The sequence below is a fragment of the Bos indicus x Bos taurus genome, chromosome 9, assembly GCF_003369695.1.
Source record: "Bos indicus x Bos taurus breed Angus x Brahman F1 hybrid chromosome 9, Bos_hybrid_MaternalHap_v2.0, whole genome shotgun sequence".
In the NCBI taxonomy this organism is placed as follows: Eukaryota; Metazoa; Chordata; class Mammalia; order Artiodactyla; family Bovidae; genus Bos; species Bos indicus x Bos taurus.
The window spans coordinates 74,837,496-74,861,228 of NC_040084.1; the positions used below are offsets into that span (position 1 = coordinate 74,837,496).

Consider the following 23,733-nt stretch of genomic DNA (forward strand, 5'->3'; position numbering starts at 1 on the left):
GTCTTGGCTTTGTGCATTCTGTTGACTTGGACAAATGCATAATGACATGTATCCATCATCATGGAATCATACAGAATGTTTTCGCTACCCTAAAAATCCCCTGTGCTCTGCCCGTTCATCTCTTCCAACCCCTCCCTCTTCTCCCGACCCAGCACCCATGGATCTTTTTACTGTCTCCATAATTTTGCTTTTCCAGAATGCCATAGTTGGAAATCATACAATATGTAGACTTTTCAGATTGTCTTTTTTCACTTAATAATATGTGTATATAGTCCCTCCATGTTTTTTCAGGGCTTGATAGCTCATTTATTTTTAGTGTTGAATAATATTCCATTTTCTGGATACACCACAGCTCATTTATCCATTCACCTACTGAAAGACATCTGGGTTGCTTTCAGGTTTTGGCAATTATAAATAAAGCTGATATAAACATCCCTGTGAAGGGTTTTGGGTGGACATAAGTTTTCACCTCCTATGGGTAAATACCAAGGAGCACAACTGCTCGGTTGTACAGTAAGAGTATGTTTAGTTTTGTAAGAAACCACCACACTGTCTTTCAAAGTATTGGTACAATTTTTCACTCCACCAGCAATGGATGAGAGTTCCTGCTGCTCCACAGTCTCACTAACATTCGGTGTTGTCAGAATTACACACTTTGATCATTCTTAGAGATTTGTAGGGGCTTCCGAAGTGGCGCCGGTGGTAAAGAACCTGCCTGCCAATGCACGAGATGCAAGAGATGTGGGTTCGATCCCTGAGTCAGGAAGATCCCCTGGAGAAGGAAATGGCGACCCACTCCAGTACTCTTGCCTGGAAAATCCCATGGATGGAGGAGCCCGGTAGGCTGCAGTCCATGGGGTCGCTAACAGTCAGACACGACTGAGCGACTTCACTTTCACTTTTCACTTTTCATGCATTGGAGAAGGAAATGGCAACCCACTCCAGTGTTCTTGCCTGGAGAATCCCAGGGATGGTGGAGCCTGGTTGGCTGCCGTCTATGGGGTCACACAGAGTCGGACACGACTGAAGTGACTTAGCAGGTAGCAGGGGCTTCCCAGGTGGCCCTGGTGGTAAAGAACCTGCCTCCCAATGCACGAGATGCAAGAGATGCGGGTTCGATACCTGAGTCAGGAAGATCCCCTGGAGAAGGAAATGGCGACCCACTCCAGTATTCTTCCCTGGAAAACTCCATAGACAGAGGAGCCTGATGGGTTACAGTCCATGGGGTCCCAAAGAGTCAGACACGACTGAAGCAACTTAGCACATACATAGGTGTGCTAAGTGTACATACACATAGGTATGTAGCTAAGTTATATGGCTTCCAGATCCCTCATTGCTCTGCTTGCCCTTCTCAAGAAGCTCTATTTTATAAAGAAACTGAGACTCAAAGAGATAAATTATTTGCTTAAAATCATACCGTCAACATCTGTGCTAAAATTTGTATTCATCATTATTTGCAATGAATTGATTCCCAATGTAGAGAATTCATCTTCTTCTTCTTCTTCTTTTACTGTGAATAATGCTGTACTTTAAAAAATGTTACAGAGCCTGGGGGCTATGAGAAGAATGCTAGACAAAATCTAAGATTCCTCTTTCACATGAAAGCATGCCTGCCTTTTTTGAACAGTTTTGAAGTAGATCAGTGTTGTTTCTACTTCTCAGTTAATGAAAAGGATCACTTTTGCAGAATATGCTATTTTCCTGAGCTAAGAAATCCAAGGCAGGTAAAGAAGATACTAAATTTTCAAACTCTGATATTTACATCTAAGATGATCTGTATACTCCTTTTGTATCTGGTACAAAAGCTGAAGCCCAGGTGGCTAAAGGGTAAAGAATTTTCCTGCCAATGCAGGAGATGCAGGAGACGTGAGTTCGATCCCTAGATCAGGAAGATTCCCCTGGAGAAGGGCATGGCAACCCATTCCAGTATTCTTGCCTGGAAAACCCTGTGGACAGAAGAGCTGGTAGGCTACAGTCCAGGGGGTCGAAAAGAGTCAGACATGACTTAGTGACAGTGCTAGCATACACAAGCTGTTTCTCTCTCTGATCTTATCTTTCTTAAGAATATGTAAACATATATACTGCATATTTGCCTGAGAAAATGAAATGTATGTAGTTACCTAGGTTTGTGTTTATTGTCAATGGTAAGATTTATGAATTGCTGAATCAACCTTACCAAGAATCCAGAAATGAGCAATTCTAGTCTGTGATTTCTCCCTAAGGTCAGCCCTAGGTCATCATATTCTGAGTCTTTATGCCACTTAGTCATGACAGGAATTACAGTTGACCTGGACTTCCTCATTGACATTTCCACATGATTAGCTCCGTTTCATTCTAGACTTAAACAGCAAGAAACTTCTGCTGTTCTTCTCAAATATGCCCTCAAATTTATGGAGTCAGAAGTCCCAGTCAAAAGTCACACCACAGACATTTCTGGCATACGAATCACCTATTGGGACCATGGAGGCACTACTAGCAAAGGAATTTTTCACAGGTCCCCAGGGTGTACTTAGCAAATTAGAACCATTTCTTGCTAATTCAAACTCATTGGACACAGAAAAGTCTGAATTAGTAAAATCTTTAATCACATACTTAAGAACACCTTTTAAATGTAATAATTTCAAACTTACAGAAAAATTACAAAAATAATACATGAAATGCCCATATATCTTTTGCCCAGATTATCAAATTTTTAACATTTTAAACCACACTTGTTTTATCTTTCTCCCTATCGCACCTGTCTATATGCTTCATTTTTTTTTCCTGCACCATTTGAAGAGTTATTCCTTTATAATTTCCTTTAACTCTTATTATTACTTAAGTATTTCCCAAGAATAAGGGCATCCTCTTATACAACCATAGAACAGTCATCAAATTTGGGACTCAAACTGATACAACTGTTTTTATCTATCATTTATATTTTTGAATTATTCCAGTAAGGTGGGCACGACAGACAGCAACTCTATTTACCTCAGTCCTCTTTGCTGTACAGAATCTTAGAGATCAACCTGTTTAATACCTATGGGTGCATGCTAAGTTGCTTCAGTCACATCCAACTCTTTGTGACCCTAGGTACTGCCAGGCTCCTCTGTCCATGAAATTTTTCAGGCCAGAATACTGGAGTGGGTTGCCATTTCCTTCTCCAGGGGATCTTCCCTACCGGGGGATAGAACCCGAGTCTCTTGTGTCTCCTGCATTGGCAGGCAGGTTCTTCACCACTAGAGCCACCTGAGAAGCCCATTAAATACCTATTAATGTTTTCAGTTTTTTCTTCCCTGAGCTCCAGAAACATCATAATTTCATAAGCAGTCAATCAGAAATTAATATCAACATTAGAGAATGACTGACCACACTGCATTCATATAATCCCAGCCTAAAAACAAAGAAAATTAGAATTTCAGGCTGTTCTTTCCTGCAGAATTATAAATGTGCAATTCCTGTTTGTTTTTTAAATATTTAGATCAGTTCCTCTAACCCTGTTATAGTTTTCAAGACCACCTAGCTAGAAATGATTGATTCAGTTGAAATTTTTCCATTTTACATAGGAAGAAACAAGAATCTAGGCAAAGTTTATTACTGAAAACTAAAGGGCAAATTGAGATCAAACCTCAGTAATTTTTGTCCTGTAGCCTACTTGTGTTTAAAAGAGGAATCTTTAAATAATCAAGTAAAAAAAACTCACTGGTAATACATTTCTAACATTGGAATTTCAGGCAGTTCTTAATAGGAAAACCAGGTCAGTGGTTGATCAGAAGTAGGGCTGGCTTTGAATGAAAAGGGGCACAAGGAAACTTTCAGGTTAGGAAGGCTTGGAAAATACCCTAGTAGGTTAGACTTTGGTTAACTAGTTTTCCCTGAGAGCAGGTCTTGTTAAGGCTATTTCAAAATGGTTCCTTTTCTTTTCCTTCTGCAAAAGATGTTTGTTTGTTTTTTTCCCTTCTGATATTTACTATGAGAACCTGGCTGGCCTCCTAGGAGTAAATCTCACAATATTGTAGAGTGTAACTCTCTCCCATTAGCATAATCTTTGTTTACATTCTTATCTTTTGCTGGAACTATTGCTAAAGTCTTTTAACTGGCCTTCTTATCCCCAATCTCTGTCCTCCAGTTTTGTGCTGCCAGAAGACCTTATAAAATGAAACTTGGTCATTTAATTTCTCCCTTAAGAAACGATGGTTCCCTATTGCTTAAATTACAATATTAGTCAAATTCTGTTGGTATGACACACAAGACTCTTCATGACACAACACAGTATTCTAGTCTTTCCACCCAATACTCTTCACTATACCCCTTCCACGAGGACAGGCTGATTCATGGCAGCTATAATCTCCTATAGATCATGCTGTTTTAGGTCTCTTGTTGTTCCTGCTCCTGTAATGACCTCCATCTCCTTGTCCATTTAAAGGAAACTTTATCATCAACCTGCCTGCGAATGCTGGAGATGTAAGAGACTCGGGTTGGATCCCTGGGGTGGGAAGATCCCCTGGAGGAGGAAATGGCAATCCACTCCAGTATTCTTGCCTGGAGAATCCCATGGACAGCGGAACCTGGCAGGCTACAGTCCATGGTGTCACAGAGTCAGGCACGACTGAAGCAACTTAGCACTTATCATCATTTACACAAATATTATTTGCTTTCTGAAGCTTTTCCTCCTGTCTCCCATCCTCCAGTACTGACAATTAGTTTTATTTAAAAAAAAAAATAGCCCCTATATATTTCTCATAGCACCTACAATATTTTGATTACACTTAACTGATGACATGGGACTATATCTTCTTGCTTTGGAATCCCCAGTGCCTAGCACTGCACGTGGTGTATATTTTAAAGTGGCCATATGATTAGGTTTGTACCTGTTGACCTGGCTTAATTATTAACTGCAATCTCTTTCACTCTCAAAAGGGCCTTATTGGCAGGTAAGTACTATATGGCCACTCTCTACATAGTATAGGTCTTCCCCAGTGGCTCAGTGCCTGCAATTCAGGACACACAGGTTCGATCCCTGGGCCCGGAAAGATCCCCTGAAGGGCATGGCAACCCACTCCAGTATTCTTGCCTGGAGAATCCCATGGACAGAAGAGCCTGGTGGGCAAAAGTCCACTGGGTTGCAAAGAGTCGGATATGACTGAAGCGACTTAGCACACTATATTGGTATGTGAAGTGAAAGTCGCTCAGTCATGTCTGACTCTTTGCGATCCCACCAGGCTCCTTTGTCCATGGGGATTCTCCAGGCCAGAATACTGGAGTGGGTAGCCTTTCCTTTCCTTGCTCCAGGGGATCTTCCCAACCCAGGGATCGAACCCAGGTCTCTCGCATTGCAGGCGGATTCTTAACCAGCTGATGCCTGGTAAATATTTGAATGGATGAATGAGCCTTCGTTTTTCTTTATCAGCTCCAACATCTGAGCAGTTAATTCTATACAATAAATATAATGAGAATTAAAAAAAATTTTTTTTAAGTTAGTTGCTAATGATGTCTCTTTCCTGAGTCTCACGCCGGTGGATTTAACTTCGCCTTGTTTCCCTGAGCAACAAATCATTCAGTAGCCTTTCGGACTCGCGGCATGGTTTCAGACTTTGCTGAAACTTGTCTCATTTTGTGGATTTCTCTGGTGGCTCAGACGGTGAGAGTTGGACTGTGAAGAAGGCTGAGCGCCGAAGAATTGATGCTTTTGAACTGTGGTGTTGGAGAAGACTCTTGAGAGTCCCTTGGATTTCAAGGAGATCCAACCAGTCCATTCTGAAGGAGATCAGTCCTGGGATTTCTTTGGAAGGAATGATGTTAAAGCTGAAACTCCAGTACTTCGGCCACCTCATGCGAAGAGTTGACTCATTGGAAAAGACTGATGCTGGGAGGGATTGGGGACAGGAGGAGAAGGGGACGACAGAGGATGAGATGGCTGGATGGCATCACTGACTCGATAGACATGAGTCTAAGTGACTCTGGGAGTTGGTGATGCACAGGGAGGCCTGGCGTGCTGCGATTCATGGGGTCGCAAAGAGTCAGATACGACTGAGCGACTGAACTGAGCTGAACTGAACAATGCGGGAGACCCACGTTCAGAAGATCTCCTGGAGAAGGAAATGGCAACCCACTCCGGTACTCTTGCCTGGAAAATCCCATGGAGGGAGGAACCTGGTAGGCTACAGTCCATGGGGTCATTCCCTGATGCCAGTTTTTCATCGATCAACGAATTAATAAGAACCATATAGCCCGCGGTGGAGGCTGAGATGTAAAAACAAAAGGTGTCAGAATCACCACTTAATCCTTGAAAAACTACCTTCAGGTTTAATTCATTACAGCCGGCGCCAAGCGTATGTTTTGCCCAAAACAAGTATGGCCTCCGTCAGAGTCAATTCCCTTTCCCTTGCGGACCAATCGAAATCTAGCATTCAGGGCACCCGGTGTCTTCACTTCCGCCTTGGCTGCTAGAGTCTAACTCTTTTAGCGAGTTCGGACGGTCCGCTTCTTATTCGGAACGGCTTCGGCGGCCAAAGCGGCGAGGGCCGAAGGCGGCGGGCGGGATGAGCGCGACGCCCGGCGGAGGGGTACGGACGCTGCGGGTGCCCGGCCGCCACGGCTACGCCGCCGAGTTCTCCCCGTACCTGCCGGGCCGACTGGCCTGCGCCGCCTCGCAGCACTACGGCATCGCGGGTGAGCCCCCCGGGCGGGGGCGGGTTCCAGCAAAGGTCCAGCTCCTCCCCGTGGTCGGAAATCACTTCCGACAGTAGAAGGCGGGGCAAAAGAAGGCCAAGGATAGCCAAGGAGTTGGCTGGCTTCCTGACCGTTTTTGTCCAGTGTAGGGAGTTGGTCTAGAGTAGAGTATCTCACCTTTCCACTTACTGTGCGGAGGCAGGATGTGGAAGGTGCCTAGTGCCCGTAGTCCTTACTCTTAAAAAGCTCACCAACTCCTTCGCCCACATGACACACACCCCTCCGGGTACGAGTGGCTCTGCGGAGAGCTGGCTGAACCCCACTGGCCCCTCTTACCGGTCCGACCGGACCCACAACACTTGGAAGACGGTCTGCAGGATCACTCCAGTACCGGCTAATTGGACCGCATTCACCACAGGCTGTGCGTTGTAAGAATGCACCCTGTTCAGTTCTGTTCAGTCGCTCAGTCGTGTCCGACTCTGCGACCCCATGGACTGTAGCACGCCAGGCCTCCCTCTCCATCACCAACTCCAGGAGCTTACTCAAACTCATATCCATCCAGTCGGTGATGCCATCCAACCATCTCATCCTCTGTCGTCCCCTTCTCCTCCTGCCTTCAATCTTTCCCAGCATCAGGGTCTTTTCCAAGGAGTCAGTTCTTCGCATCAGGTGGCCAGAGTATTGGAGTTTCAGCTTCAGCATCAGTCCTTCCAATGAACAGACGCTAGGAGTTTCCCTGCAAGAACGAGCGAGAAATTCATGAAGCTCTAAGTCCTTTGTTGTCTTGGGAGGAATACAGACATATACAGGCAGTTAGAGTCTCAAGTTAATTGTCTCTGGTTGAAAGGCAGGATTCCTTTCTTGATTTTGGACTTTCTTTTAATTCATTTCCTAGGTCTTGTTTACACACTGAAATTCTATGAAACAATTCATTGCATAATATCAGATCGCGATAGTGGTGGTGGTGTTTTTTTTTTTTTGTAGAATCATAAAGTTGATAAAAAAGTGATTTCTACAACTCAGAAGGGGAGAAATATTTGCTTCACTATTAGCTTTTAGTGGTTGCAAATTCAGATTTGCAATACTTGCCCACCTTTAAGGTTGAAGACTCCTGAGTTTGTAATGATATTTTAAATTAAATCCTTAAAAATCTCTCTAAAAGGAGTTGGTGTTTTTTTTTAAGTCAATCATGTATAAATACAGCTTTTTTTTTTCTTCCAACTGTGTAACAAATATAACTTTCTAAAATACACTGATCTTCAGTAAAATAATTCCTCTTTGGTAGGTAATGGTATATCGTGTTCAGCACTTTACTGCCAAGTATGTGGTAAAATCCACCAGGTATGTGTTTTTAAATCACACACAATGTATTTTAGGTTTTTTGTGGAGGCAGTGTGATGTATTATAGTAGAAGGTTCAGTCCCTGGTGTCTATAAGCCTGAGTTTTCTCACCTGTGAATAGGAATGATCACACATGTTTGGGAGGTTTGTGTGCATGTCATCCTGGCCATAGAGGATGCACTTAAATATCTCTTCCCTGTTCAGCTGTGTCTGGAATCCAGGTGTAGGTGAGACAGTAAATTTAATATTTAATTATTGAAGTACAATGTAGAGAGACAGAAATGGAGAGCACGGTCCTGATCGTTTTGTTTATGTGGCCTCAAGGAACTGTAGGGAGGAATTTGTGACTGTAGTATTGTTCTCAGTTCTTAATACCGCTTTGCCTTGACCTCAACTTTTTTCTCCTTTAGGCAGTGGAACTCTGCTAATATTGGATCAAAATGAATCTGGGCTTAGGCTTTTTAGAAGGTAAGATGGTTCTATTAAAATTATATGTATTCTCTGTTGTTTTTGGTTTTAAATCTTTGTAATCAGTAAGATGTTTTAATTTGTAACATAAAAAAGCCTTCAGGATTTGCATAGTGTGGAACTGATTTTTGCCATTAACTTGTGATTATGTCATTTTTCTTCTAAATCTCTCGTCGTTCAGTATTCACTTATAAATGATAAAACTTAAACATACAGAAATGTGAGCTAGTTGGTATCCTGCTTGACATTCCTATCTTTGCTTTTTAAAAAAATCTATGTATTTGGCTGCATCAAGTCTTAGTTGTGGCACACAGGATATTTTTTGTGTCACATGGAATCCTTTGTTGTGGTGTGTGGCCTTAGTTGCGCAGGGCGTCTGGGATCTTAGTTCCCAGACCTGCATCCTCTGAATTGCAAGGTGGATTCTTAACCACTGGACCACCAGGAAAGTCACCTTTGTGTCTTAGTGTAGGTTAGCTTTACTCATTCAGGAGCTAATTATTACCTCTTTCCCTTTCTTCATTCTGTACTTTTCTTATCTATGTGACTGTTAGATTCATTAACACCTCCATCAGAGTTAGTCAAGGGTAGAGAAAGGAAAGGAAATTTCCTCAGAAAATAATTACCTGCTGATACCTCAGGTGAAAGATTTATGGGAAACACTGAAATTATTGATCTAAATTGATACTTTCAAGTGCTTGCTGATCCCTCCTTTGAACCACAGAAGACAGCGAGCACCCAAGTGTGGCAGCGTGTTCTCATGTAAATGGTGTCCTATTTCTAGCTGGAAGCCCTGATGTTAATTTGCTGTGCAGTTCTCTGGCCTTGTGAGTGAGCTGTTCTTTTAAGGTTCTCTGCACTTGTTTCGGAGAAGGCAATGGCAACCCACTCCAGTACTCTTGCCTGGAAAACCCCATGGACTGATGTTAATTTGCTGTGCAGTTCTCTGGCCTTGTGAGTGAGCTGTTCTTTTAAGGTTCTCTGCACTTGTTTTGGAGAAGGCAATGGCAACCCACTCCAGTACTCTTGCCTGGAAAATCCCATGGACGGAGGAGCCTGGTAGGCTGCAGTCCATGGGGTCGCTAAGAGTCGGACACGACTGAGGGGCTTCACTTTCACTTTCCACTTTTATGCATTGGAGAAGGAAATGGCAACCCACTGCAGTGTTCTTGCCTGGAGAATCCCAGGGACGGGGGAGCCTGGTGGGCTGCCGTCTATGGGGTTGCACAGAGTCGGACACGACTGAAGCGACGCAGCAGCAGCAGCACTTGTTTCTGCATCTATCAAGTGCCTACTCTACAAATCTCCCATATTTGTGAAGACATTGTGAGATGCTGTGTTAAAATATGTGATAAACTGAAAAAAAAAAAAAAAGATTGTTATTGTATGTTCACCTGCCTATGTAACTAGATTTTCTGGTTTTAATTTTCCTGCTGTAGCTTTGACTGGAATGACGGTTTGTTTGACGTGACCTGGAGTGAGAACAATGAGCATGTGCTGGTCACCTGCAGTGGCGACGGCTCCTTACAGCTCTGGGATACCGCCAGGGCCACAGGGCCGCTGCAGGTCTTCAAGGAGCACACTCAGGAGGTAGGAAGGAGGTCTTTCTGGGCTAGTTATTTTTCTTTGGTTGAAATCCATTTGGGGATGGACACATGGGGAAATGTCTTCAGGGGACACGAAGTTTAAGTTTTAGTGTTTCTTGTACATGTTAGATGTCACTGGTTATTTGATTATCCAAACATCAAGTACCTCTTGGCCTAAGGAGCTGGGAAAGAAGAAAAGGTCAGGCTTCTCATTAGTCAGTAAAAACGCCTCTGGTAGGAAGTATACTGTGGCACTGTTTCCTCCAGAGGCCCATTACTTTCTTTAGGCTTTAGACAGGCTATGCCTCCATACACTGCCTTAAAATAGAGGTAGGCGGACTTTTCACCCAGACGTTGTAAGATTGCCTTTAGGGCTTCCCCAAGGATTTTCAGAATATATTTAAGCATGAGCATGAAATCCTGAATATAAAGCAGAGCTTACCAAATAAGTTTTGAAACTAAATCTTGTTCATGTATTAGATATTGTCTGTGTGTATGGGTAGCATAGAAAATAGTTTGGCCTTCAGTCATATTAAAATACATATATACTTTTACTGAACATGATAGTAAAAATTTTCTCCTTGGGTGTGTTTTAAAAATTTTCTCAGTAGATCCTTCAAATGAATACTTGCAAATTTACTTTCAAATTTGTGTCCAGCACAGTTCCTGGCTTCAGTAAATGCTTAATAGATGCAAGAGTGTTAGTTTTTTGTAATAACAGAGTAGTTATGTGAAGATTCTAGACATCATTTTTATAGCTCTAGCTATTAAAAATCATAATTTCTGAGATTGTGATGAAAATAATAGAAAATTTCAGTTCTTCCATTTTATTGTGAAGGAGGATCTTTGAGTAGATGTAGTTATGAATGATTGTATTTTGATAGAACCACTGAACACCAAGACAACTTTGATAAAGAAGAAACTTTAGTTTTAGGATGTTCAGTGGAAGAATCCTCACAAAGCAGCATGTCCAGAATTAAGTCGTTTTTGTGGTACCTTCATAATTTTTGCCATTTCCATGTATTACTTATAGTTAACTGAATGTTTTTTCTTTCTTTTTTAAAATTATTTTTCCCTCTCAAAAATTTTTTCTTAAATCTTTGGGCCTTGTATTGCTTATCTGTATAAATTCTAGGGTTGTAACTAACAAATCACAAAGTAATATATCCAGTTATGTTAAATCTGAGATACTGGTTTAATGTTTTCCTTTAAATGAACTTTACATTGTTATTTCACTTATCCTAAAACAGCATATATTTGTGAAACCATGGAACTGATGGCTTAGTATGTACATTTATTTAATGTATGGTAAAATAAATACATAATAAGATTAAATGTAGGTACCAGTTAAAATCATGTCTTGTACAACCAGTGATGTGTGTGTACTGCTACAATTCTGAAAAATACTGTTCTAGAATGTTCTTTGTGATTGCAACTCCATCTTTACTTCATCTCAGTGAAAGTGAATTTCACTCTCTTATATGATAACTTATTTGGCTTTGTTTTTTAAGATTTACTTGTTTATTTTTTGGCTGTGATGGCTGCACACAGGCTTTCTCTAGTTGCAGCAGGCAGGGTACTCTTCTTTGCGATGTGCAAGCTTCTCATTGCCATGACTTCTCTTATTGCAGAGCACGGGCTCTAGGCCATGGACTCCAGTAGCTGCAGTGCATGGGCTCAGTAGTTGTGGCAGACGGGCTTAGTTGCTCTGTGGCATGCGGGATCTTCCCCAACCAGGGATCCGTTTTGCCTTCGTTGCAAATTGTATTCTTAACCACTGAACCACCAGGGAAGACCCTATTTGGCTTTTTGATTGCTCTGTTGGTTAGTTGCTTTCTTAAAACCAAATCTATCTTCAGTATCAACCCACTATTGCTTCTAATGCCTTTCTCTGACATGATGAAACCAAGTCCTGTCCCCCCTTCCAAGGGGAACCCTTGGAAGTAGTCATCATGCCCTCTCTAAGTCTTCTGTCTTCCAGACTATGCATTTGTATTAATAATTCCTTTGGCCTGTCCTCAGGTCATGCAGTCTCTTTATCTTTCACCCTCCTGGTAAACTCCTTTGGGTAATCTCCTGTTTTACAATGTTGCTTTTAACGTTGTAAACCTAATTTATTCCAGAAATATGATTATCAGTGTTGAGCTTTTTATGACTTTGCCACCATGATCTTAAGCCTGTAGTTCTAATAATATTGCTTAAAATGGTTGTAATATTTTCCTGAGCCAAGTTGTAGTACTGGGTTACTTTTAGTTAACTTGAAAAAAGTACCTTGATCTTTGTTGTTTGAGTTACTGTTAAACTAGTAGTTTACAAGTTTTTTTCTATAATTATATAACTAATTTTTTGAAGACATGTTATTACTTGTTTTTTCAGACTTTTATTCTAGGTTGTCCTTCTTAATTTTCTTTTCAAATGCAATTTTTTATAAACATTTGTATCAGATGCCTTGGCCATTAGAATAAGAGAAAACCTGAGTAAAAGTGCATTCAACAATCAGAGTGTATTATTTCACATAACCAGGCATATGGAGGTGGCATGGGTCCAGGTTTGGTTAATTTAGGCTTGACAGTATCATCAAATACCCAGGTTTCTCCCACCTTTCCACTCTGCTCTCCTCAGTGGATTTCTTTATTCTTACACTTCTATGGTTCCAGTTATTAGCTTGCTGCAAACGTAATTGTGGTTTCGGGCCATGAGTCTTAAATCATTATAACTAGACTCTAAAAAAAAAAAAAAAACTTTATTATCAACATAAGCATTACAATCAACACATTTTTGCCATGAGAAATAACTTTATTCCTGTAATATAAAAGTCCGTGCTTTGGTGGGATGTAGTGAACTCTTGGAAAACATTTTCTGCCTCCTGCTGGCTGTGGAAGTGTTATCCCTGCAAAAAGTTTTTAGGATGCTTGAAGAAGTGGTAGTCGGTTAGTCAGAGGTCTGGTGAATATGGTGGGTGAGGTGAGACTTCGTAGTCCAATTTGTTCAACTTTTGAAGCATTGGTTGTGTGGTGTGCGGTTGGGCGTTGTCATAGAGAAGAATTGGGCTCTTGCTGTTGACCAACACCAGAGGCAGGTGTTGCAGTTTTTGGCAGGTCTCACCCATTTGCTGAGCATACTTCTCAGATGTAATGGAATTCAGAAATCTGTAGTGCATCAGACCAACAGCAGACCACCAAGCAGCAAGTTTGGCTTTGGGAAGCGCTTTGGAGCTTCTCAGTCCAACCACTGAGCTGGTCAAGGCTCGTTGTCATATAGAATCCACTTTTTGTCGCACATCACAATCCGATCAAGAAATGGTTTATTGTTGTTGCATAGAATAAGAGAAGGTGATACTTCAAAAGACAGTTTCTTTTGATTCGTGGTCAGCTCATGAGGCACCCACTTACTGAGTTTTTGCACCTTTCCAATTTGCTTCAAATGCTGAACGACCATGGTCGACATTGAGTTCTTTGGCAGCTTCTTATGTAGTTGTAAGAGGATCAGCTTCAGTGATGGCTCTCAATTGGTGGTCGTCAACTTCTGATGGCTGGCCACTATGTTCCTCATCTTCAAAGCTCTTGTCTCCTTTGCAAAACTTCCTGAACTACCACTGCACTGTCTGTTTGTTAGCAGTTCCTGGGCCAAATGCATTGTTGATATTGCAAGTTGTCTCCGCTGCTTTATGACCCATTTTGAACTTGAATAAGAAAATTGCTTGACTTTGCTTTTTGTCTATCATCATTTCCATGGTCTAAAATACATATGAACAGCAAGTAACAAGTCATTAGCAAAAAAACATAAAGTGAGAGATGTGCATTTAAATGATGTATAACATAACCACATTTACTTAAGAATCAATTTCAGTGTCAAATGGCACATTTCGACAGTGCAAAAAGCTCAATTACTTTTGCACCAGCCTAGTATCATCTCACTATATGCCCAGTCTCAACTCTGTCACTTGTGAGGTAAACAAGCCACCACTCATGTGCTATCACCTGAGTAAGTTCACCCATGGTGTGAGCGAGGAAGGGACAGAGCTTTCCCTAAAGGACAGAGCTGTGATTCACTGAGCAAGGAGAAAGGGAGATTGGTGGTTGGGAAGGTACCCATCAGTGCATGCTGCAATATTACTTCTTGTCTTTCTCATGATGGTTAGTAAAAGTCAATCCACACCAAGCAGCATAATGAGTGGAGGACTGTCAGGCCCTCAGAAAAGTCATCCTCCATGAGATTAAGAGAATTTCTGGTGATCGGCCTAAAAGCTCAGTATTAAAATACCAAGTATCTGGCATTTTTCATTAGAGAGAAATACAGCATTTATTTAAAGTTTGTCTCTTACACCAAGTATGCAGAAACACTTAAAAGGACTGATTTAAAACCAAACAGTTTTGAGGAGCTACTAAATATTCGTTGAATATTCAGGAAACAGTGTTGAATAAATTAAGTTTAGCCATTAGTTTTCTGATAGTCAGATGAATAGTCACTGAAGCAAAAAGGAGACATCCAAGACCTAGATGTATTTTAGGCCTAAAGGAATGAAGGTGACATGAAAAGAAAGAAAAGCATGGACATTTTCCCTTTGCATGGCTTCTAAACTTAGCATCAAAGCAGGAATTGCTTTTTCTCTGTATTGTTTAACTGTAGAGGCCATTATGTCTTTTGAGCCCCATAGAATGCCTTTAGCTTAGCCTGCTGTTGAATATATAATTGGAATGGAAGAATGAGAATATTTTAAAAGATTCAGCAAGAAGGAGAAAAAAGAGTGAATTGAGACTTTTGTTTCTGACCTCATGGCTTATAGCATAGTGCCGTTGAGAGTGAGTTAAAAGTGACTTTAAAGATGACAGATTCAGTTTAATACTTCGACATCTGATTCTCAGTGTGCTTTTTACAGTTTTTAAAAATAGTTAAAGTTTGTCTTCATTGTCAAATAGTGAGGCATATCAGTTTGCTGAAAAACTTTAATTAAGAGATATTTGATCTATTTAAAGTCTTTGATCATGAATTGATAAATAAAGAATCAAGGCATTTATCCTGCTTTTCCTATATGAATTTCATTGTGGTGTAATCAAATAATTGGTGTGCAGAATTTCTTGTAATAGAATCTTCCTAATACAATAGGAAGCTAAAAAAAAGACTGAACTGAATGGAATCAAGCCTCTAGATCTAAATTCCAATTTAAATAAAATAAGAAGGGTAGAGGAAAAAGTTGAACACTACCATGAGGAAACAAGTCAAATTCAGAATGTAGAACATTCCGTAGGACCAATAATTTTGTTTCTTCAACAAATAAATGTCATTGGTGGGGTAAGGCGGCAGGAAAACGAAGGTGGGGAGGGAATTTTCTTAGATTAGAAAAGATTTAAGAGACATAACAGCTGAGTATAAAATATGAACTTTGGATTCTCGTTCAGATTCGAGTGTGCATGCTCCATTGTGACTGACTTTTTGCAACCCCAAAAGACTGTAACCCACCAGGCTCCTCCTTCCATGGAATTTTCTAGGCAAGAATACTGGAGTGGGTTGCAGTTTCCTCCTCCAGGGGATCTTCCTGACCCAGGGATCGAACCCACATCTGTTGCATCTCCTGCACTGGAGGCGGGTTGTTTTTTTTTTTTTTACCAACTGCGCCACCTGGTAAACCAACCAGAAAAGATGTTTTTGATGCAGTTAGGGAAATAGGAATATGGACTAAGTATTAGATGATGTTAAGGAGCTGTTGTTAATCTAAGGTGTGAAAATGGCCTTGTGCTCATGTAAAAGGTGAAAACATTCTTACTTCTGAAGTATTTGTGAATGAAACAGTCTGATGTTAAAATACTCCAACAGTCATTCAGTTGGTAACAGAACAGATGAAATAGGATGGGTAAAATGTTGATAATTAAGGAAGGTGTGTGTTGGATACCTGAGGATTTGTTATGCTGGTTTCTCTACTCTTATGTGCATTTTAAAATATCTATAATGGAAAATACTTTTTAATTTGTTTAATATTTAAAAAATGCAGCCCTTTCTAATCGCTCAGTAATTTAAAATTCAGTGTCCCTTTCCTTTGTATTGATACAGATAAGTATGAACATTCTGGATACAGTTTTTATTTGATGATTTTTAATTAAATAGGCCAACTTGAAAAAGGGCAATACTGTGCAGTAGATTAAAACTGAGCACTATGGGAATTGGATTCAGTAATAGAATTTGTCCTCCTCAAACTGTGGTTTTGATGAGATTCAGATTTCATAAAGCCCCACAAAGTATTGTTCAGTGTTTTTTTTTTTTCCTTTTTGCAATTTCCCAATTAATTTTCTTCACCACTACCAAGAGTAATCTCATAAAATAGGCCTTCAGAGGACCCTGTTTTTAAAGTATAGCTGCATATCGCTCTTCCTTTTATATTTAACTTAATCATTTGCCATGTCCGCTCTTTGAATGGGAGTGGAGCCGGGAATTGGGACTGGGGAAAAGATAGAACCATAGACTGATGTGAGATACGCTTTCCATCCAGATTGTTTCTCTGTTCCTCATTCAGTCCAGAAACTTAGATTAACTCTCTGTCTGCAAGGAACTGTATGAGGCCTAACAGGGAAGATGAACACGTCAGGCAAGGTCCTTTCCCTCTCTAGGAAAGAGAGGCTTAAGCTGCTGGGTTATCTAATTTGGAATGTAATACATGCTGTGAATGTACAGAATGCTATGAGAGGGGAGGATCTGGCCTGGGGGAAGGGACCGGGAGGACATCCTTGAGTCTGGGGAGACAGTTGGAATGAACTATTCAGGTGGAGATGTCAGAGGACAGGGTTCAAGGCAAAATAAAGTGTTTGCTTGCAAGGGAAGGGCTGAGTCTGTGTGCCTGAAGCAGTTAGCATTTTGGCTGTTATGATAAGATCAGTGGAAGAATACTGCAGATTTAAAAATTTTCCTATGATACATTTCGTACATATAAAATATATGTGAGTTGTAAAAATATATAGTGAGCACTTACACATTCATCATTTAGGTTAAGAAATAAAACATTACCTGTACCATTGGAGCCCCTGGTTACTGCTTCTGTCCTTCCTGTAGCTTCTTTTTTTTCCGAGTCAGTCCTTCATCCTCCTCTTTTCCCAAGAGCAACCATTATCCTGAATTTTCTATTTATATCTTCTTTATTTTTCCTTTTAGTTTTATGCATATACATGCACTCCTAATTCATGCCTAGTTTTGCATGATTCTGACCTTTGGCTGAAAAGCAACAGCATGACTGAATCTGTTGTTGAGTGAAGCTGGTAGGCTGTCGGAGCCATGTAGTGAGCAGCAGAGTGTGAGACAATTAGATAGCATCACCAACTCAATGGACATGGATTTGAGCAAACACTGGGAAATAGTGGAGGTAAGAGAAGCCTGGCATGCTGCAGCCCATGGGGTCACAGAGTCAAATCCCACTTCCCAACTGACCAACAGCAAATGGGTAATGGATTGGAGGTGAACAAGAATGGAGGAGGGAGTAGTCAGAAGCATCCTGTAATGTAGGTGGTCGCTTATGGTTGATGGTTGTAGCCTCTTCAGAGAAATTACATACAAACTCATGGCCCTTTGGAGTCTTGTTGCTCTGAACCGTTTGACCTTGCTGGTCTTAAGGTGTGATAAGCTTGTTTCCTTCTTCAGGCTTGCTCTTTGCTTTGGAAACCTTTCCTCTCAAATCTGCAGGGTTCTGTCTTACTGCACTCAGGTCTCTGTTCAGAGACATCTTCACTTAGGACTTTACTGAGCAGTGACCTGTCCCCCTCCCGACCCTTGTTATTATTTTCTAGTCTTCTTACTCTGCATTATTTTTCTGAATAGTTTTTTTTAATCGCAACCTGAAATTATATACTTATAGCGCATCTTCCCTTGCTAAAGTATAAGATCCACGAAGGCTGGTACTTTATCTGTCTTGCCTAACACTATACTCTTTGTCCCTTGTTCATAGTAAACATTTATTGAATAGATTTGACTTGAGGTTGGGATAATGGAATCCAGTCATTCCTTTTTGGCTGTCTCCCAAACATCTCTCTTGCTGTACATTTTTTTTCAGGACTTGAGGTTAATGCCCAAACCCTGTCCTTCCTAGACATTTCCACTTGACTATCAGGCTGTCACCTCAAACTCACCATGTCTAAAATTACACATTATCACTCTTCCTCCAGTCTTCCAGTGGTGTGAATGCCACCATCGCTGACAGTCCCCAGGCACAAAACCTTGGTCTTATCTTGCAGCGTTCACTAGTTCCCATCCCTAGGGAGCTTTATGTCCCCATTTATGTCTTTGAGGGAGTTCCTGTTCACTGTTTTCACCTCTGCCTTCTGCTATTGACATTTTAGCCAGCCTTCAGGGCCTCGCTAAGATTCTTCTCTTCTGGGCATCAAGCTGAATTTTCCATCCCATCAGCTTTTGTATTCATGGTCTACAGTTTTTGTGTTTTAAACATAGTATCCTGGCTTACACTGTTACGTTTCCATGTCCCAGTATTTTAAACACAGTAAAGCAAACAAAAAGTATTTATTGATTGAGTCACCTTTGTCTCCTTCTTTTTTAGCCCATTTTAAACCTCACCACGTGTGTTCTATGCTCGGTCTTGTTGTCCTAGACCTTGATGTTTGTCACTTTGTCCTGTGTCACAAAGCAGAGCTGGCAGCAGCACTGGCAGCAGCATAGTTTTCATACCTCCTGTCTTTTGTTATCTTTGGGGCTGGGTTTTCTCTGAGCCCATGGAGGCTCTTAAAGTTTTAAAAATGAGAAGTCATAAGGTTTCAAGTCCTGTGTCACGTTGGAAATGTGTAGGGGCAGAGGAGTCTGAGCTAATGATGTTAGCAGTAGCTCTTTATAATTACTTAGCAATGATGCAGGTTGTAGAGATAAATTTGGTTTTTTAAATCATTATATTGCAATGAGCACAGACTCTTTCGGTCTCAAGATCTTCTCTGGTTGCCTCCAAGCTTGTCTTTTTCCATCCGTAACTGACAGATGACTGCAGCACCTCTTTGGATTTTGCTGACCCCACTGTGTACTTTATGAGCTACTCTGTTGCTGGGTTGTGATTTCTTTGGTGTTCTAACTGCTCTTCTCTCTTTTTTAAGAATACAGGCTGCAGCTGGGCCAGAACTAGAGTGGTGAAGTACTTACCTTGGGTATATAATTTAAGTAAAGTGAAAGTGAAGTTGCTCAGTCGTGTCCAACTCTTTGCAACCCCATGGAATGTAGCCTAGCAGGCTCCTCCGTCCATGGGATTTTCCAGGCAAGAATACTGGATTGGGTTGCCATTTCCTTCTCCAGGAGATCTTCCCGACCCAGGGGTTGAACCTAGGTCTCCTGCATTGTAGGCAGACACTTTACTGTCTGAGCCACCCCAAAAAACTTCCCAGGTGGCATTAGTGCTAAAGAACTCACCTGCCAATGCGGGAGACACAACAGACATGGGTTTGATCCCTGGTCAGAAAGATCCCCTAGAGGAGGAAATGGCAACCCACTCCAGTATTTTTGCCTGGAAAATGCCATGGACAGAGGAACCTGGCAGGCTACAGTCCACAGGGTTGCAAAGAGTCCGACAGGACTGAGTGACTGTACACAAAAAGCTCAGTAGTCAAGATAAATAATCTCTTGTGTTCATGCTAAGTCGCTTCAGTCGAGTGTCAGACTCATTTCCTGGATGGGCAGGTGTGTTCTTTACCACTAGCGCCACCTGGGAAGCCCTGAACAATCTCTTAATGCAGTATTTTTGAAATCAAATTTAATGTAAATCTACAATGAGCAAAATATCAAAGTTTTAAGTAAAGGCAGAATCAGTGTTACTAATTTTTTTGGTTTTAAACTCAGGTTTCAATATGGCTAGGCATAGCATTAGGCAGCAGAGAACAGGGAACCCATACTTTAGCTGCCACAAACCCCAGACAGTCATACTTCCTACATAAATATGGTAGAGTTTTTAGATTCAAGATAAACCTGCTGGCTGTTCACACTTAGTGGCATATTATTGGGTCTGGGGCAGGACTGCTTTTGTGAAGTTTAATTATGCACATAATTTAGTTGAACTTAGCTTCCAGTAGTGATCTGTATATGACCTCTTGTATCTGATAACAGGATTAAAACTGTTTCCATACATTTTCAAATAATTCACTTGAAGTGGTTTACTGAGAGCAGCATTAGATAACTGAAGCTGTTTACCAAGAGATCTGAAAGGAAAACCTCATTCCTCTATGCTTTTATCAAGAAAGACTAAAACGGATATTAATTGAATTTTAATACTTTCTGATAAACTTTGGCCTGGCAAGTGTTTTTAGATGACTAACTTCCTAATCTTCTCTAATGTTTCTTCAGGGTGCTGCAGACAGTGATTTATTGGGAGGTTTAAGCATATGTATAATTTGTTTTAGTGGAAAAGGTCTTAGAAATACTCTGTAGGATTCTCAACTCTGTAGAGTAGAGTCTTATCTGTTAGGGGTAAGTCTAGGGACATGGACACGATGACCTTTCTCTGACACCATGTGGAGATTTGTAGAGCTTTGATGTTTTAACCAAGTGAATTAGTTGTTCTGAGTGACTATTCTGTTATAAACAGATAAGATGTAATGTTGAACTTGATGCTCTTTCCTTTTTAAAATTTATTTATTTTAATTGGAGGATAATTACAGCACTGTGATGGTTTCTGCCACACATCAGCACGAATCGGCCATAGGTATACATGTGTCTCCCCCGCCCCAGCTCTTTCGCTTTATAAATGACACTTTTAAATGTTTTAGGTGTACAGTGTTGATTGGAGCCAAACCAGAGGTGAACAGCTTGTGGTGTCTGGCTCATGGGATCAAACTGTCAAACTGGTATGTCAGCATTACTGTATATAAAACCAGATAGTCCCTTCCTCAGAGTGTCCACTCGAGTTTTTTATTTTCTAGAACATACTTCTCTTGCTTGTCAGTTAGCTAATTTTCTTTTCAAAAAACATTATACTAAAGCGTTTATTAGAATTTAAAATTTTCTAATCTTTGAGCTATAAATAATTAGCTAAGCATTGATTATTTTGGCCTCTTAAATGCTATATTGCTTTATATAAAAATACACTTTACATAAATCCTTGAGACATTTGTGTATATTGTATGTGTATATACATATTAATATATATATATATGATGTATCATATATAGTATATATAATGCATACATTTTAATTTACTTCTGTTAAGTAATTAATCTGTTCCTTTATTTGTAGTGGGATCCAACTGTTGGAAAGTCTCTGTGCACTTTTAGAGGCCATGAAAGTGTCATTTATAGCACCATCTGGTCTCCCCACATTCCTGGCTGCTTTGCTTCATCCTCAGGTAAATAATACATTTACCAAAAACCTTGTTTGTGATGAATGGTGACCTCACTTTCCCCAGAAGGTGGCGCTGTGTACCTTAGGTTTGGAGAAGTAAGCATTCCTAACTTGAACTCTTGAGACTATTTCATTCTTTCTTAGTCTCTAGACAAGAATTAGCCAACCTGCTTCTAACCTTTTCCCTTAACATGTACTTTTTTGGTGAGATGAGAGGTAAGGAACAAAGTGAGGACTCTGACATCGAACTTGATTGAATTTGGAAACTCTCTTCAGTGGTCGATTGTGGGACCTCAGGGTGATGTGATGACTTTTCTCATCAGTAAAATGGGGCTAAGAATGTCTGACTTGTGGAGTTGTTCACAGGATGAAATAAGGAAATACAAAATGTCTCGCACATAGTTAACCTCCTTTGCTTGATATTTACCCCTCTTTTAGGGATATTCTCTTTAATTCATTGCCACTAAGCCATAGCAAGACTGTATTTAGTATGATCATTTTTCCTGTTTGCTTTTAATGTATGTCTTCAATTCTAAGATTAAGGAGATACATACATTTATATATCTCTATATTTTTTAATGGAGAGAAGTCCTTTTACAGACATTTAAAAATTAGACTTTGTACTGTTTGCATGAGGGTTTACAAATTTGGTTCTTTTAGGCTGATTCATAAATCATATATAATCTGAACAATATAACATACATAATTTGTAGAGAAACATCGCATAGCTTGTCTGCAGTCCATTTAAAACAACATGGGCCACCTGCCAAATGGTCATTGAAATACTGGTCTGCATCTTCACTCGCCCCTGGCTGCTCCAGAGCACCTCTCGCCTGGCTGTGTGCCTTTCACACCCTGCAGCCCTGCCCTCACAGCACCTACGCCCTGCCCTCACAGCGCCTACGCCCTGCCCTCACAGCGCGTGCGCCCGGCCCTCACAGCGCTTGTGCTTTCTTTCTTTTACCTTTTTTCCCACCAGCCTAGCCTGTCATACTTCTGTGGTCCTGGCTTTACATGAACAAGTTCAGTGGCAAGGTCCTCCCAGAGGGTGAGGGGGAGAAGAGGCCTGAGACAGCAAGAACAATTTTCCTTTCTGTCCCTGGTTAGAAGGTAGAGTCATTCCCAGTGGGGAAACAGTACATTGGAAGTCACAGTTATATTCATGTGGTTTAGAATGGAATATTAATTCTTAGTAATATCATAATATCTGTCACACCATGACTTTTCATAATGTAAATTTGACAACCATAACTATTAATGAACAAATATGATTTAATTAACGATTAATTCATGATCTGTCTAAGGTAGGTCATAACCAGTTATGAATCTTTCCAAGTTGGAAACCAGTCTAGCTCCTTTTATTAGTTACTGAGCTGCTTTGGCTTAGATGGCTTTACCTTTGGTTTGTTGATCAGAATAAGGTTGCTAAGTCTGAGTAACAGTTACAGTAATGTATAACATGTGTTAATTAATCATAAATGTTTATCGTGATTGACAAGATAATATCAGCACTCTTTATTTCTTGTTTCTTGTATAACTATCAAAAAGTAAATTTATGAAGAGAAAACAGAAATGGTATCCCTGAAAATTTCTATTTGAGCATATACATAGTAAAGAAATTCAGACAACACAGAGACATGCCAAATAAAAAGTGCGTGCTCATCCCCCCTCTCCTATAGAACTGCTGTTAATAACATTTTCTTGTATTCCTCCATAAAAACTCTATGCCCATTCCAAAATATTAAAGTTTTTTGTTTTCTAGAACATACTTCTCTTGCTTTTCAGTTAGACAGCTAGTTTTCTTTTCAAAAAACATTATACTAAAGCGTTTATTAGAATTTAAAATTTTCTAATCTTTGAGCTAATTAATAAAAAAGGAGGGTTTGTGGCATAGTAAAAGTTGGGGGAAGCTCTAAAACTCTCACTGTGCCTTTGCCATTTCAAGAGAGACAAGAAAATTTGCTTCCCAAGTTGTGTACTTGCAGTGCCCTTCTTTGCATATTTTCTTTGCTTGAATTGTTTTCCTATATTTCCTATAGGGCATGTGTCTTCTTCAACATAGCTGAGTGCCTTACACAAGCAAACACTACAGTTTTTTGATTACTATTATATAAGCTATGGAAATAACCATATTATCAAATTTTTAAAAACATATTTAAGGTTAATTTTGATTGTCGAAAGGGATATTGTTGGTGAATCATTCAGATCGTTAGTGAATGTCTGCTGTTGTCTGGGCGCTGAAGATACACTGAGCATGTAGTCCAGTGGGAAAAAGAGCTGCTAAGAAAAAAAACCTAGGGACAGCAATGATGAGGAGCGTGAAGTTCTTTGAGAAAGAGGTCACAGCACAGTGGTTAGGGACATGGACTATGGAGCTGGACTT

At 40.4% G+C, this 23,733-nt stretch overlaps 1 protein-coding gene across 1 annotated transcript in view; it reads left to right on the forward strand.

Annotated features, from left to right (window-relative positions):
• Window positions 1-6,400: 6,400 nt before the first annotated feature.
• Window positions 6,401-23,733, forward strand: part of PEX7 (peroxisomal biogenesis factor 7) — a 78,817-nt gene continuing 61,484 nt past the window's right edge. Inside the window, exons 1-5 of the mRNA XM_027551672.1 lie at window positions 6,401-6,651; window positions 8,403-8,460; window positions 9,900-10,050; window positions 20,780-20,857; window positions 21,246-21,354. Of these exons, the coding sequence (XP_027407473.1) occupies window positions 6,522-6,651; window positions 8,403-8,460; window positions 9,900-10,050; window positions 20,780-20,857; window positions 21,246-21,354 (526 nt within the window). The 5' untranslated portion in view covers window positions 6,401-6,521. The remainder of the gene's footprint in view (window positions 6,652-8,402; window positions 8,461-9,899; window positions 10,051-20,779; window positions 20,858-21,245; window positions 21,355-23,733) is intronic.